Genomic DNA, 17113 nt, shown 5'->3' with positions numbered 1-17113 from the left:
GAACACAAATATATTAACTATCTGCTAGCTACCTGTCATTTATTCAATCTTCTAAATATTCAGTCTTAACGGTCCTTTTTCCAGAATTACAACTGTACAATCAAATAGAGTTATACTTATAATCACCTGTACACAGCTGTGATGTTCTTTCCCCCCGTAACATGACAGCCTGTGACCACTGGTCCACTTTAAAAAGATATGTCCTACACATGCACCAGAAAACCATGATGTTAATGTTCCACTCAGATTTCCAGTAATTACAAGGTTTGAACATTTTTTCATAAAAAACACATACTGCTGTGATTTCTGAAAAGGACAAAAAGTTGCAAAATCAGACTTTATTTATTCTTTTTTAAATTAATATAAAGGGACATTGACAAATACTTCGATGATTTCAAACATACAGGATTTTTTCCCAGATTTTTTCCCAATTGAATTGATTCTGTATCGGCTCTTCTCATGTTTTAGCTCCACCTCTCATTTTGTGACATAAGTCATCTTCAGTATTTGGCGCGCATGCGCCAGGACGAGACACGCCTCTTCTTTCTGCGAGCCATGTGGCTGTCGCTGGTAAATAAAGACTCCTACTAATTTTGCTCTTCCGCTGTTTTGTTAAATTTTGCGTGAACTCTGACTTCTGCACAGTTGGAGCGGACAAAATGTCTGCCGGCGTCGTGAACCTCCAGGAGCAGGTGGAGTCGGTGCTGGGAGCGCTTGTCAAAGCGGCCACGGTGGAGTTGACCAAACTGTTCGAGAGCAAATACCAAGCCTCGGCTGTCGATATGGAGGTGGGCCGCAATGAAGACAAAAGGGAAAATGAAACATTGGAGAAACCGGATAGTTTATCGACTGCCGACACAAAGCGCAGCATCGGAGTGCAAGTGGACGACGGTATTTATCCGCGGTGGGAGCTTTCTGGTAAGTGATTTTTTGGAGCTTTAAATGCTACGACTTCCTGTTTACGTCCAGGGTCAGGCTGCAGGGATTGATGCATGAGGGGAGTGCAGACCAGCTGCTTGAACTACATGAAGAAAAACAGAAACACGGTCGATGCAGTCAACACACATTTGCCATTATGCGTATGTGCATTTAGTTCTTGCATGCAGCGTGTCCATGTGTAACTGTTGCACCCCTGCAGGCTGCTCCCCATTTGCAAATCCAGTGCAAAGGAATGTATGTCTGAACCCCTCCCCCTCTCTTGTCCACAGGTTCCCCTCTCCTCTCAGATGGTGATAGTCTCGGTGAGTGTAAGGGGGAGGTGGCGGAGAAGTGTTTCATTCCACCCGAAATCCTCCCGGCGGAAAATAATGGCCATGTTGACCCCGAGTGGTCGCCTCTGAAAGAACAGGTCAGTGAGAATTGTGTAAATCATCCGTGAACAGAGTGAAACTGTGGGGAGCTTTGTGACTTCTCCATTAGCATGTCATCATAGCCTTGCCTGTTCTTATTGCAGTACTTTGTTTTTTTTTAAAAGAATGTGTTGTCCCAGGAGTTGCAACATGCAGAATTTGTTATGTTTCTTCTTTAATCAGGTTTTAGCAGGGGCTGTGGAAATGGTGGAATTAAGTGTCCTTGAAACAGAGTCTCCAGCTGATAGTGACGCCCAAACAGAAGTTGTTTTGCACGGTAAGAAGAAAACCCACAGCAGCGAGTTGAAATCGAAGGCTGAAACGCACTGACAGCCCGGAAGCAGGAACAAAGACATATTACACAAATCAGACTTAATTAGGATTTTATCTATGTAGGTTTGAATTCCCGAGTACAGATTAAACAAATTTTACCACATTCGCAGGCAATTAGTTTGAACTACACTTTATTTTAATTCATGTTTATAAAATTCAACTTATTTTTCAACATAAACTAGATACTTTACAATACAAGTTTTTGATTTTTTTTGAGTTGATTGTAATGTTTATCATCCTGTCAGTAATCAAAAAAAATAAAAGTGACAGGAAATAATATGGATTATATTTGTGTAGCACTTTCCACAAATGTCCATTAAGCTGTTAATGAAAAACAGACAAACATGAACATAATATACCCCTGTCGTAAACTAGTAACTGACCCATTGCATGCTGGGAAAGGTTCAACTTCCCTGCAGCCTTGAAGAGCAGAAGCAAATTAAAAAAAGGAAGTAAGGATGGATAAACATGAGATTACACATTAAGAAATAATAAAACAGAAGTGTCATAAATTGTCCAACTTAAAGGAGCCATCGGTAAAAATGGCTTTTTACTAACACCTAGTGGCAGCTGTTGTGAACTACAATATCAACAAATTGTTGTCTTTCCCTTCCCTGATGTTTGTTGATATAAAATTGTATAGTGAGATTTTTCTTATATCAAACCAAGCGTCTGCTGGTAATAAGACGTGAGAATGCAAATCCTACCAGTATATCTCAACAAGAAGAAGTGAAGGGAAGTTGAGGCTGAATGAGGACAGGATGGTGGGAATGTACAATATATATATATATATATATAAATGACCAAATCTTTTTCAGTCTGTGCAGAGACATGGACAGACGCATTGATCCATGGGTCTACGCACAGCTCTTCGACTAAACAAAAGCCTCTGGTGATCCAGCCAGACACAAGTGGTATCACCTCTGGGCAGAAGTTTGTTTGCCCATTGATCCTAAAGTCAGAGTCACCAGCTCCCAAATCTGAGAGTTTAAAGGAAGCCGTTCAGGCCGAGCCTCAGCAAGCCTGCGTCAGCACCGCCAAAGGAACCGCCTACAGTCCGTCCCCATCTGATGGAGCCGTGACTCCTGTTCAGGTTGGGGTTTGGGAACGGATCCAGACGCCAAAGGAGACGAAGACCAATCTCCAAATGAAACTGAAACTGACTTGTCCAGATCAAAAGCTGATGCGTCCCTGTTCAGTACAACTGGTGAACATGCTCACGGTGCCCGATTCAGAGATGAAGCTTCAGGATGATGACACTAACTGCAAAGGCGGTTGGCGTCTGCCCAAAGACCTCCGTCGCCACCAAGGTCCTCACACGGGCCATCGCCTCTGCTGCTTCACCCCGTGTGGAAACGGCGTTTGGCGTCTCCAAGGGGTCGTCACCCACTCCCGCAACGGATACGATTGCAGCATCTGCGGGAAAACGTTCAAACGCAGAAAGATTCTCCGGAGGCACGAGCGCTTCCACACCGGAGAGAAACCGTACTCGTGTTCGGTGTGCACAAAGACGTTTGCGTTGAGGAAGAGTCTCCGCCGACACGTGAGATTCCACACGGGGGAGAGGCCGCACAACTGCACGCAGTGCGGCAAAAGTTTCCGTCTGCGAGACAATCTGAAAGCACACTTGAGGTTTCACACTGGAGAAAAGCCCTTCAGCTGCACTACGTGTGGGAAGATGTTCAGGATCATGAGGAATCTGGACAAACACAAACTGAGCCAGTGTGAATTCTTTGTCCCTTCATTCAGGACGATTGCTGGCTTGTAGCTGTGGGAAAACAGCTGTCAGTGGCCGGTTGTGTTTTTCTACCTCAGACTCTTTTTTTTTTTTTGGAGACAAAGGTCATGTGAAGTTGAGATAGGAAGAGTCAAAGCTACGAGAGATACAGATCAAGACTATTTGCTGAGATTGAAAGCCATTCCAGAGGTTTATGTTGAAACGACAGTAATCGCAGTTGTAGTTTGATCCAGGCTTTTCTTTTTCTTTTTCTTTTTTTTTTTTTTATAAACGTATACTACTGATGTTTTTGTATTATTTGTCTTTGTTTCATATATCTTGCTGTATCTTTTCTCTTGTGAATGTGGACCAATATTGGGACTTTGGGCAGTGTGTAAAAGTTTTACAACTACTCAACACTTTTTAGCATTACACCGTCTGAGAAACACGTGGTCAGTCTGCAAGGAAGTCCCTCCTCCTTGCACTTTTAACCAGTTATACTACATCAGTTCTCTGCTGCTGTTTGGACATTGTTGTGTTTTGTAAATGAATAGAAAAGCATCAGTAAAATATTCTTTCCTGTTTCAAACTTTATCTTTTTATGTCATGTATTTCTTCTGTTCTGATTACTGAATGTATGTAGACTTCCTCCTTCATCCTAGTAGCCATGCTGACTTTATTAGAAATCTGATTTCAATGTTAAAACACTTTGGAATAATAATTGTGCTATGATGAGTACATATGGTCAAACATATGTTTTCTTTATAAAGACATAAAAAAGGGTTTATATTCCTTAATATTACACTGACAAATGTATGTCTTCATCTTTTTCAGCTTCTGATGCTATATAACATTTTTTCTTTTGTATTAATAAAAAAAAAACGTTTTTGTGGCAAAGAGATATGTTAAATTTTTTTTGTGTGAACCATTAATACACACTATAATTACAATGAGGAAGGATGCTTTCTAATAAAGCACCCTTTTTAAACTTTCACTCTTAATTGATGGTTCTTAAGATATTTTGTAATGCTTTATAGATCACTTTTAAGTCATAAAGAAGAACTACTTTTGGGTTGCCAGGTTATGAAAAATCGCTTTGAATGCTGTTTATCCTTCTCCAAAATGACACTTGCTTTGTCTTTTTAGCTGTTACCTTCACCAGAAAACAGTGAATGGACAGAATGACCTCTGACCCTTTGGAGAACAGCCACTGGACATCTGCAGACAAATTGTTATTTTGAAAGTGAGAAACTCAGTGTCTGCTTTATTTATGACTTAATGTGTAACTACAGAGCTGAAGGTTATTATCCTATTTTAAATACTGATTAACATTTATAACTGCAGACCGAATGGCTCATTAGGAAATAAGAAACCCATGAGCATTAGTGAATTTATTTAATTATATTTTCCTACAAGCCAGATACATTTTTATAGTTCATGAACCGTTTATGGAAACGCCTTTCTAGATAGTTTGCCGCCTTATCAGTCAAATAACAGGCACGGTTGAGCTAATCTCTATAGGGTCACTAAATGTCTTAGCCAGACATGCTGCAGGCATTTTATTTTCATATGCTCTAGTAACATTTACCGTAATACACGTACCTGTACTTATACCCCCTTTTCTCACTTAATATTTACATTTTAGGTGAATGTACGTCATAGAAATTGATGCTAAATTGGCGTAGCATTTCCTGTTAGCACTGTAACCACGGAAACATAGACAACGTCTGAATGTCATGATGATGAGATTTCAGTGCGGACGTTTACAACGTTTAAATACGATGTACGTCAGAAAGTTGGAAAGAGTGAATAGGTAAATACGTTTTACTTTACTTTATTGCTGACTAATAACTTTGAGACAAAGGGGTGCGATTTTAGAGTAAAGTTTGCAACTCGGTAAGGTGTTTATGTTTAAATATGTCGACCGGTTTAACATCACGGTGAGGCAGAGAAGAAAAATAAATTCTGTATTTTATATATTTGTGTTTGTATTTATCATATAGGAATTACATGCACAAATAGCAGGACACTTATTGAATCCTTATTAATGTGAAAAACTACACCTGTGTTTGAATAGTCTAAATTATCAGCCAAAATAACTGTAAACAGGTGGGTGTTTTCTTTTACTCATTCTGTTTAAATAAAAAATAGCAATTATAAAGAATATTACCAATTTTGTGATATCTAATAATAGTATTTTGATAATTTAATCCTGTATTCAACTTTTAAATTGGTAGGTCATTTTTAGAGGCTCCTAACCCTCCTCCTCTTACGCCCCGCCCACCAGGAAGTACGAACGTAAACTCAGCGGTGCTTTCACTTTTAGCGATGTGTTTACGGACGACAGAAGACAAACAACACTGAGGCCTTGACTTAGCTTTAACTTTGAAGGTAGGATTCATTTTACTGATTGCTGCACCCATGAACTTGCACTCATGAGTTATTCAAAAACAAACGAAGTAAGACGTGTTTATTAAAGACAGCAGCTCTGCAGTTAACTCCTTCCTGTCGGCTGTTTTTGTCCTCATGTACTCTTTGAAGAACAGGGATCAAGAATGGAAGATACAGAGAAAACCCAACTCGAGGAAATGTTAATGTGCACAGTGTGCCACGACATCTTCAAGGATCCTCGGCAGCTGCCCTGTGGTCACAGCATGTGTATGGGCTGTCTGGAAAACTTGATGGATCACTCCTCAGACCTTCCCTTCCGCTGCCCCGACTGTAGGTCTTTTTTTGGACAGATTGTCGAGGTACAGAAGAGCTACGCGCTGGCTAACATCGCAGAAAACTTCAGGGAGAACAGGAGGAGGAGGGTACCTGCTATAAACCTTTTTTCATACTGTCACCCACAAAAATACACTTAGAAGTAAAAAAAAAAAAACTTTAGAAATGCCTGACACACTTTTTTCCACATCTCTGCATTTGATTGTTATAAGCAGGAGGAGCAGACAAAAGTTGTGTACTGCGACTGCTGCCCAGAGAAAAAAACCTTGGCTATAAAAACGTGTCTGAAGTGTGAGGTGTCTATGTGCAAAGAGCATGTCAAGGACCACCAGGAGCTTCCAGTGTTCACGGGACACCCCGTGGTCAGGCCTCTGGGTGACCTCCAGGCGAGGAAATGCCCACAGCACGAGGATGAGGTGCTGAGGTACTACTGCAACACGTCCAGGCGCTACATTTGCAACATGTGCGCCCTGGAGAGAAAGCAGCACAACCTCGCCAGTGAGGCCTCCACTGTCCTGCGGAGACAGCTGACTGTGAGTTTGAATAAATCTCCTTCACACCATATTACACAAGAAAAATCTTATCCTTTACAAAAGAAGGTGGTGCGATCAACAGTTTCTAGTGAATAGAGTGAAATTAACCACACTGAGGAGAGAAAGTCCCGTCTGTGCTGTGGAAAAACAGGATTTTCAAGTCCCTGAGATTCTATAAATCTGACTTTCAGTTCCCCGCCCCGCCCCGCCTCATTCATTCTTCATTTATTCTTAACCTCTGTAATGTGCAGAAAACCCACACAATTTTGTTTTACGTTCTAGTACAAGTCCCACAATTTTCAAATATATCTTAAAGAAATGATTTTAATGAACAGTGCAAACATGGAGTCATGGTTTTATTATCTAAATCAGTAGAAACATAAAGCTTTACTGAAGACCTGGAACAGGCTAATGCAGAATATGATGCTGCCTGAGGTAGTTTATGATGATTTTTCAAATTAAGGCTCATTAAGGGAAAATGAAAGGGTAAAATTGGATGTGAAGGGGCTGTTTAAGGTAATACTGTGTGTGTGGATTCAACAGGAGTACATGGACCAGCGCTTCACGGTGCTCAAGGAGCAAATCACAGAATCCACTGACTCTGTAAGAAAACTGAAAGATGACATCCAACGTGAGGTGAGCCCTATTTACCAAATTCTCAATATCTGTGATTTTGAAGGGTTTGCATTTTGTCCCTTTTCATATCTTGTATGTATTTTCCTTCTGACAGAAACTTAAAGTGAACCCTGCTGACTCGTGCCTCAACAGCGTCACAGTGGTGCTGCTCTGTATGTGGTTCATCGTTCTGTATTATGGTAAGAGAATTATATCCTTAACTTGGAATCAGCTTATAAAAACGCCATAATATACATGTGTTTGTTGTGTGTGAGTAAGAATTTGCACTCAGTGATGTCTGTCTTTGTTTCCAAACAGCCTATAACTACTCTGTGGAAAATCAGACACTAAGAGAATCACTGGACAAGCAGCAGAACCGTGTGCATCATATCTACTCCACCATTGCAGGTAAGAAGTCAAATTTCTGTTGCCTCTTATGTGACAACAACAAAACTTATAAGATTAATGCTAATACATAAGAAATCATTGGGGGTGGACAAAAATAAACGAAAGGTTGAGAACTTGTATTTAATGTTTCCAAAAACTTATTTAAAGACACGTGATATCATTTCAAATCACAGGGATTGAACTAGAATCAGTCAACAGCTGTGCTTTCTGATCTCATGCTCTACTTCATTATTAAGTCATCCAACTTGCATAAACATTCTGTGTTGTTTTCCAATAAATATTCATCCATATAACTTTTTTAATCCCTACATAGAACTCTTGGTTGAGCATCCATTGAAGAGCTACACACCTCCAGAAACAGAAGATAAAGGTACGAAAGACTGATGTGTTGAAAACAAGGCGTCTGAATGGAAATGTCTGTGCTGGAGTACACTAACAAGCCTGATGGAAATACTATAAATAAAGATTTTAAAATGCTGGGTAGAGACAACTAAGTTGCCCCAATAGTTGAGGATGAACTTGGTTTGGTTCTCTGGCTACTTGGACACTCTTGCATGTACAACTCTGGATTTAGTTTCTCCATCTCATCATCAGTAAAAGAATATGAGACCGATAAAAGCAATAAAAACTTTAATCTGCATCACCATTGTGAGACTCCCACTTTTATTTCAGCATGTTGACCATCGTTACATTTTTAATCATCCTTTTTTGTCCTTTACTGGCTACTATATAATTTGAGTTGAGGCACCTGAAAGCATGACTGAGAATGATCAGAAACCTCTATGAGATGTTTACACATCAGAGAATCTATCAGATAACGCCATTCTCCTGACGTATCCTCGTGTCTCTAAACTGGAATGAGGGGCTATCCTGGTTCCTGAAACCAGAATCTATATCTATAATATATATAATATATAATCTATATAACACACAAATAGAGAGGTTTATGGTTTTAAAGTGATACTGTGTAACTTACTAAACAACAAACAAAGATAATGATAAATATGAAAAACTAACAGCAGAAGTAAAGGATAAGTCATGAAGTCAACAAACTGGCTAAATATTATTAACTACAAAGAAATATCTAATTAGCTCACATTAGCTGCCATACGATAGTGGCCATACCAGACCAAGGCTGTAGCTGCAAAACCCCTTGAGTTTGGCATGTTAGTTAGACTTTTACAGTATAATGCATATGGAAATACTCTCTGACACTGTTGTGAATGAAATCTTATGCGTTGCACAAGGTTTATATTTGCTCCACTGAAAGATGTCATCAACCAAAAACTCAAGGAAAATACATGTAAGTAAAATGACACATGCAGGATCTCAGGGAAGCGCGTTGCATAAACATCACATCTATTACTGAAGTCCTCAAAACCCAGAAAATGATATTCATGCCAATAACTACTTGTATTTTGCTCATGTATTATAAATTGGAGTAGCATCAAAATGGTGTATGTAAACCTAAATGGTCTGTCTGTCTCTCAGGATTTCTCATGCTGGACGTGGACACTGTCAGTCCTTTCCTGGGAGTCTCTGCTGACTTCCAAACAGTGGAGAGAGTGAAAGGCAAGCTGGGTTATCCCAACAGTTTCAATCGCTTTGATGAAGCTCCGCAGATCCTCTCAGCCCGGTGCTTCTCCTCTGGGACCCACATCTGGGAGGTGCAGGCTGAGGGGTACTGGGACATCGCTGTGTCTTACAAGAGCATCGAACGCAAAAGCAAGTACAACAGTGCCTTTGGAAACAATCGAGAATCCTGGAGCCTAACACACAACGGCAAAGGCGAGCTGTCTGCTTACCATAATGGTGGGAAAACAGTTCTCCCTGTAACCCTGCAGAGCAGCCGAATAGCAGTGATGGTTAATTTTGAGAAAGGCAACATCACATTCAGCGCTGTGGAGTCCACCATCACCAAGCTGCATGAGTTCAAGGCTAAACTGACTCAGCCAGTGTGTCTGGGTTTGGGGCTTTACCGTGTTGATCCACTCAGCAGAGCCTCTATTGTCAAAGCTTTCTGAATCTCTGGATTCACAATTCAGCTGCAACTGCATCCAGACTGCCTTAGGTCCAGTGGCTTTCTCTGAAAGCAGAGGAATCTAAGAGAAAAGACCAAACTAAGTCAAAGCTATAAGCTGAGCTGCCTCAGGTATATTTTTGTATTGGAGATTCTTTTATGGTTTGTACACTCCCCTCCAAAAGTATTGGAGCAGTGAGGCCAATTCCTTTATTTTTGCTGTAGACTGAAAACATTTGGGTTTGACATCAAAAGATGAATATGAGACAAGGGATCAACATTTCAGCTTTTATTTCCAGGTATTTACATCTGGATCTGATACACAACTTAGAAGATAGCATTATTTGTAACGGAACACCAAATTCTTAGGTGAGCAAGAGTATTGGAACAGATAGACTTAAAATAGATTAAAGTGTGTAAGACTTAATATGTAGTTGCAAATCCTTTGCGTGCAATAACTGCATCAGGCCTGTGACCCGTTGACATCACCAAACTTTTGTATTCTTCTTCTGTGATGCTTTTCCAGGCTTTCACCGCAGCCTCTTTCAGTTGTTGTTTGTTTTGGGGGGTTACTCCCTTCAGTCTCCTCTTTAGCAGGTAAAATGCGCTATAGGGTTTGAGTCTGGAGATTAACTTGGCCAATCGAAAACCTTCCACTTCTTGCCCCTGATGAACTCCTTTGTTGTTTTTGCAGTGTGTTTTGAGTGCATGATGAAGGATCTCCCAATCAGTTTGGTTGCATCTTTCTTTAAATTGGCAGACAAAATGTTTCTGTAGACTTCTGAGTTCATTTTGCTGCTGCCATCATGTGTTACATCATCACTGAAGCTTAATGAGCCAGTTCCAGAAGAAGCCATGCAAGCCCAAGCCATGACAGTACCTTCACCGTGTTTCACAGATGAGCTTGTATGTTTGGGATCATGAGCAGATCCTTTCTTTCTCCAAACTTTAGCCTTTCCATCACTTTGGTGAAGGTTAATTTTTGTCTCATCAGCCCATAAAACTTTGTCCCAGAATTTCTGAGGCTCGTCTCTGTACTTTTTGGGAAATTCCACCCTGGCCTTCCTATTCTTCTTGCTAATGAGTGGTTTGCATCTTCTGGTGTAGCCTCTGTTCTTTTGTTCATGAAGTCTTCTGCGAACAGTAGATTCTGATACCTTCACTCCTGCCCTCTGGAGGTTGTTGCTGATGTCACCAACAGTTGTTTTAGGGTCTTTCTTTACAGCTCTCACAATGTTTCTGTCGTCAACTGCTGTTTTCCTTGGTCTACCCGTTCGACGTCTATTACTTAGTACACCAGTGGTTTCTTTCTTCTTCAGGACATTCCAAATGGTTGTACTGGCTATGGCTATGGTTTGTTCAATGGCTCTGATTGATTTTCCATCTTCTCTCAGCTTCACCCATAGACAGCTCTCTGGTTTTCATGTTGGTTACAGCTCTAACTATAAATGCAATCTGCACAGGCAAAACCCAATTCTGAAACTGAGCGTAGACATTCAGCGCTATTTATTTTTTGAATAATCAGTGTCAGTCACATGTTCCCATACTTTTTCTCACTTGAAAAATGGGTGTGTTCAAACAAAAGGTGCTATCTTCTAAGTTGTGTATCAGATCCAGATGTAATAACCTGGAAATAAAAGCTGAAATGTTGATCTCTTGTGTCATATTCATCTTTTGATGTCAACCCCAAATGTTTTCAGTCTACAGCAAGAATAAAGGAATTGGCCTCACTGCTCCAATACTTTTGGAGGGGCGTGTATATTATGTTTACTTAACTGGTATTTCCTTTGATTGTAGATGTTTATTTCAACATCAATTTAAGTGTGCAATATACAGTATTTTTATACAAAGTGTTCATAAGAGGGAAATCAATATGGGGCTATGATTGCACTGTGAGACAATATAATTTATATATAATAATATATTTTTTAAAAAATACATAAACCTCAATGTTGAAGCTCTTTTAATGAATGATAGACAGTTTTAACACTTTGACAGGAAAAACAACCGTGTCGTTCAAGGGTGTAGGTTTGCATGTGAACAGGACATGTCCCTTCCAATATTTTGGGAGGACAGAATTCTCCCTACCAATATTTGAGTGAACTTGTTTGCACTATGTTTGGAGTGAAGTAATATTAGATAATTCCAATGTCCCTCCAAAAGGCTAAGTCTCCAAGACAACCGATTTAGGCATGCTAGAATTTGAGTGACTGAAAGGGTGGGGGCTATCTGAAGGCTCAAGTAATTTGAGAATATCACAGTGGATACTTAACATCATCAGGAAAATGTCAACTGATGTTATTTAACCATGTTAGCTAGTGTTAACTAGCAAGCTAACCCTGGCTTCTGTCTTTTGTAGGCTAGCAGTGAGGTTGCTAGAAGGAGTAAACCAAAAATGGTGGATATATCAAAGAATGAGTTTAATTTCTGTTGAAAAATGCCATGAAAATGTCATCATGAATACTATGACTTATACCTTCGTATGCGATATTATGCCACGGTAGTGCGGTGGTACAGTGGTTAGAACTGTCACCTCACAGTGAGAAGGTTCTGGGTACCAACCCTGGGCCTGGGGGCCCAATTGAAGCTTGCATGGAGTTTTCATGTTCTCCTGCCTGCGTGGATTCTCTCCAAGTACCATGGCGACCTCCCAAAATCCAAAGACGTGCACGTTAGATTTACTGGCAACTAATGCCTTAATATACTATGAAATTTTTATACCATAATATACTATGACATTTTTTATGAATTACCATGACTTCTTATCCTTTACTATACTATGAAGTTTTAAAGCCTTACTATTCTGACTTTTTTTTTTTTTTTAATTTTTAAGCCTTATAATACGTAGACTTTTATAGGCCTTACTACACTATGACGTTTTATGACTTATTATTCTATGACCTTTTATGCCTTTGTTAGGGACCAAGCAGTGAGGCAACAAGAACACAGGAATGTTTTGAAAAAACAGGGATTTTATTTAAATGAACATTATAAAACAAGCAAAGCTCACTAAACCTGACCCCCCATTCCCCCATAAGGCATCAACAGTTGGCTTGGCCCAATCAGGTGGCTCCCAGATTTAAGAGTCCTCATCCTTCAGCCACGCCTTTTGCTCCAACAGGAAACGATCTGCCAACAACCGCGATAACTCAACACAAAGAAGCAAATGATTAAAACAACAGAAAATTGCCTATGTAACCCTACAGTGTTGAAATGTGTGCTCTATATAAAGCAATGTAAGGCTAAAGCAAATAAACAGATTCTGAAGCAATTAAAGTGTGTGTGGTATCGAATTGTTTTTTATGTCTTACTATACTATGAATTTTTTTTGTGTCTTATTATTTTACGAAATTTTTTTGCCCTACTATACTATGACGTTTTTAGGTCTTGCTATACAATGATGTTTTTTTTGACATTTCTATGCCTTATTGTAATATGATATTTTATGACATTTTTTTGCCTTGCTATACTATGACATTTTTGTGTCTTTTTATTTTATGACATTTTTATGTCTTACTATACAATGACTTTTTATGCCTTACTATACTATGATGTTTTTAGGTCTTGCTATACTATGATGTTTTTAGGTCTTGCTATACTATGATGTTTTTATGTCTTACTATACAATGACTTTTTATGCCTTACTATACTATGACATTTCTATGCCTTACTATACTATGATGTTTTTTTGACATTTTTTTGCCTTACCATACCATGACGTTTTTGTGTCTTTTTATTTTATGACTTTTTTTTGCCTTACTATACTATGACGTGCTTGTGTCTTATTATTTTATGACATTTTTGTGTCTTATTATTTTATGACATTTGTGTGTCTTACTATACGATCACTTTTATGCCTTACTAAATTATGACTTTTCTATGACTTACTATGACATTGTGTTGTTGTTGTTTGCACTGAAAACCAAATCACAGAAGAAAAAGCCCCATTTCTCCCACAGTCACAACATGGCAAAGCCACACATTTTCTCACCCAGAGGAAGAACTACTTATTGCAGGTAGTCAATTGCTACCAGCTGAGGACAATCACAAATCACCTCATCTCAAGTCCTCACCACCCTTTTTAGTCAGGCAGCTCCAGAGAGAAATTCATTCCAACAAACACTGTTGTAGGAGAGACTTGCCTGCTACAGTGTGCTTTGCTATACCAACTGCTTGCAAAACTCCAGAGCGACTGCTGGTGGGAAATGATTGATTGTTCATTGTTTATTGTAGGCCTATGTTTCTCTTTGTTTGATATCTTTGAAAATCAATTGATTGATTGTTGATAATTTATTGTTTGATGATTTAGTTGGTTGTTACATAGGCTATCATTTTGTAAGAATGTTTTGTTTGTATATTGTACTGCAGTATGTAATAACTGCCTATTGTTTCTACTTTTTGAAGGTTTTTCACCTAATCTAAACTAAACCAATGTGACAAAACAGATCCTGAATAAAAAATAAAAGGATAAAGAAAGTTTGTGTCTGATCATTGAGGTGAAGTCACAGTGAAACTGTGCAAACAATTGGACCTTTTCAAGTTAGGGGACAACACAAGTAAACATCACACATAACTTGACAGACATTTTTGTGCCTTACTATACTATGATGTTTTTGTGTCTTATTATTTTATGAAATTTTATGCCTTACTATCTATACTATGAATTTTTTTGAATTTTTTTTGCTTTACTATACTATGGCGTTTTTTTGACTTTTTTTTTTGCCTTACTATACTAAGACATTTTTATGCCTCTCTAAACTATGACTTTTCTATGACTTGCTATGACTTTTTATGCCTTACTATCCTATGATGTTTTCAGAAATTTTTTTGCCTTACTATACTATGACGTTTTTAGGTCTTGCTATAATATGACGTTTTTTTTTACATTTCTATGCTTTATTATACTACAACATTTTTTGACATTTTTGTGCTTTACTATACTATGACGTTTTTTGAAATTTTTATACCCTGCTATACTATATTGTTTTTTGACATTTTTATGCCCTGCTATACTATATAGTTTTTTGACATTTTTTTGCCTTACTATACTATGACGTTTTTTGACATTTTTATGCCCTACTATACTATATAGTTTTTTGACATTTTTTTTGCCTTGCTATACTATGACGTTTTTTTGACATTTTTATGCCCTACTATACTATGTGTATTGACTTTTTTTTTGCCTTACTATACCAAGACGTTTTTATGCCTTAATATACTATGATGTTTTTAGAATTTTTTTTTGCTTTACTATACTATGAAGTTTTTATGCCTTACTATACCAAGACGTTTTTATGCCTCAATATACTATGAATTTTTTAGAAATGTTTTTACTTTACTATACTATGACATTTTTATGCCTAACTATCCTATGACGTTTTTTGACATTTTTTTTGCTTTACTATACTATGACATTTTTATGCCTTACTATACTATGACGTTTTTGTGTCTTATTATTTTATGACATTTTATTGCCTTATTATAGTATGACGTTTTTTGCCTTTTTTAGCCTTACTATACTGTGACGTTTTTAGGTCTTGCTATACTATGAAGTTTTTTTGAAGTTCTATGCCTTAAAATTCTATGACATTTTTTTTAAACTTTTTTTTGCCTTACTATACTTTGACGTTTTTGTGTCTAATTATTTTATGACATTTTTTGACATTTTTATGCCCTACTATATTATGACGTTTTTAGGTCTTACTATAGTATGACATTTTTAAGTCTTATTATTTTATGACATTTTTATGCCTAACTATCCTATGACGTTTTTTGGCATTTTTTTTGCCTTACTATACTATGACATTTTTAGGTCTTGCTATACTAAGACGTTATTTGAAGTTCTATGCCTTATTATACTATGACGTTTTTTGACATTTTTATGCCCTACTATACTATGATGTTTTTTGAAATTTTTTGTCTTTACTATACTATGACATTTTTTTGACATTTCTATGCCTTACTATACTATGACGTTTTTTGACATTTTTATGCCTTATTATACTATGATGTTTTTTAAAATTTTTTTGCCTTACTATACTATGATGTTTTTTTGACATTTCAATGACTTACTATACTATGACGTTTTTTGACATTTTTATGCCCTACAATACTATGATGTTTTTTTTTACTTTTTTTTTGCCTTACTATACTATGACGTTTTTAGGTCTTGCTATACTATGACTTTTTTATAAGTTCTATGCCTTATTATTCTATGAAGTTTTTTGACATTTTTATGCCTTACTATACTATGACGTTTTTGTGTCTAATTATTTTATGACATTTTTATGCCTTACCTGCTATACTATATAGTTTTTTGACATTTTTTTGCCTTACTATACTATGACGTTTTTTGAAATTTTTATGCCCTGCTATACTATATCGTTTTTTGACATTTTTTTGCCTTACTATACTATGATGTTTTTAGGTCTATCTATACTATGACATTTTTTTGACATTTCTATGCCTTACTATACTATGACGTTTTTTGACATTTTTATGCCTTACTATACTATGACGTTTTTTGACATTTTTTGCCTTACTATACTATGACGTTTTTTTGACATTTTTTGCCTTAATATACTATGGCGTTTTTGTGTCTTATTATTTTATGACATTTTTATGCCTTACTATACTATGACGTTTTTTGACATTTTTATGCCCTACTATACTATGACGTTTTTTGACTTTTTTTTGCCATACTATACTATGACGTTTTTAGGTCTCACTATACTATACTATGACATTTTTTGCCTTTCTATTTACTATACTATGACGTTTTTTGACATTTTTATGCCTTACTATACTATGATGTTTTTTGACATTTTTTTCCTTACGATACTATGATGTTTTTTGACATTTTTTGCCTTACTATACTATGACGTTTTTTTGACATTTTTTGCCTTACTATACTATGACGTTTTTGTGTCTCATTATTTTATGACATTTTCATGCCTAACTATCCTATGACGTTTTTTGGCTTTTTTTTTGCCTTACTATACTATGACGTTTTTAGGTCTTGCTTTACTAAGACGTTTTTTTGAAGTTCTATGTCTTACTATACTATGACGTTTTTTGGTCTTGCTATACTATGCCTTTTTTTTGACATTTCTATGCCTTATTATACTATGACGTTTTTTGACATTTTTATGCCCTACAATACTATGACGTTTTTTTTACATTTTTTTTTGCCTTACTATACTATGACGTTTTTAGGTCTTGCTATACTATGATGTTTTTTTGAAATTCTATGCCTTATTATTCTATATCGTTTTTTGGCATTTTTATGCCTTACTATACTATGGCGTTTTTGTGTCTTATTATTTTATGACATTTTTATGCCTTACTATACTATGACGTTTTTTGACATTTTTATGCCCTACTATACTATATCGTTTTTTGGCATTTTTATGCC

General features: G+C 37.2%; 2 protein-coding genes across 4 annotated transcripts; both read left to right on the top strand.

The window, feature by feature from the left end:
- The first annotated feature begins 549 nt into the window (after positions 1-549).
- On the top strand, positions 550-4300 carry LOC111666479 (uncharacterized). Its single transcript, XM_023421806.2, has 4 exons — positions 550-918; positions 1209-1348; positions 1533-1626; positions 2501-4300. Exons 1-4 carry the CDS (start codon positions 660-662, stop codon positions 3448-3450), a joined length of 1443 nt encoding a protein of 480 aa, XP_023277574.1. The 5' UTR covers positions 550-659; the 3' UTR covers positions 3451-4300.
- Positions 4301-5658: 1358 nt separating this feature from the next.
- On the top strand, positions 5659-11303 carry LOC111666505 (E3 ubiquitin/ISG15 ligase TRIM25-like). Of its 3 annotated transcripts, none has more exons than XM_023421844.2 (8): positions 5659-5790; positions 5941-6212; positions 6339-6656; positions 7200-7292; positions 7387-7471; positions 7590-7679; positions 7993-8049; positions 9171-11303. In XM_023421844.2, the coding sequence occupies exons 2-8, from the start codon at positions 5955-5957 to the stop codon at positions 9701-9703; spliced, it is 1434 nt and encodes a 477-aa protein (XP_023277612.1). In that variant the 5' UTR covers positions 5659-5790; positions 5941-5954; the 3' UTR covers positions 9704-11303. The 3 variants fall into 3 exon arrangements, with proteins under 3 accessions (XP_023277612.1, XP_023277613.1, XP_087034281.1); XM_023421845.2 differs by having other exon boundaries at positions 5676-5790; positions 5946-6212; XM_087178155.1 differs by lacking the exon at positions 5659-5790 and having other exon boundaries at positions 5800-6212.
- Positions 11304-17113: the final 5810 nt, after the last annotated feature.

This window comes from Seriola lalandi, unplaced genomic scaffold, assembly GCF_002814215.2.
Source record: "Seriola lalandi dorsalis isolate HSWRI2012SDOR001 ecotype SW California unplaced genomic scaffold, Sedor1 jcf7180002054677, whole genome shotgun sequence".
Taxonomy (NCBI): domain Eukaryota; kingdom Metazoa; phylum Chordata; class Actinopteri; order Carangiformes; family Carangidae; genus Seriola; species Seriola lalandi.
Note: the sequence above shows the minus strand (reverse complement) of the source record. Positions and strands in the feature narration are given on the sequence as shown.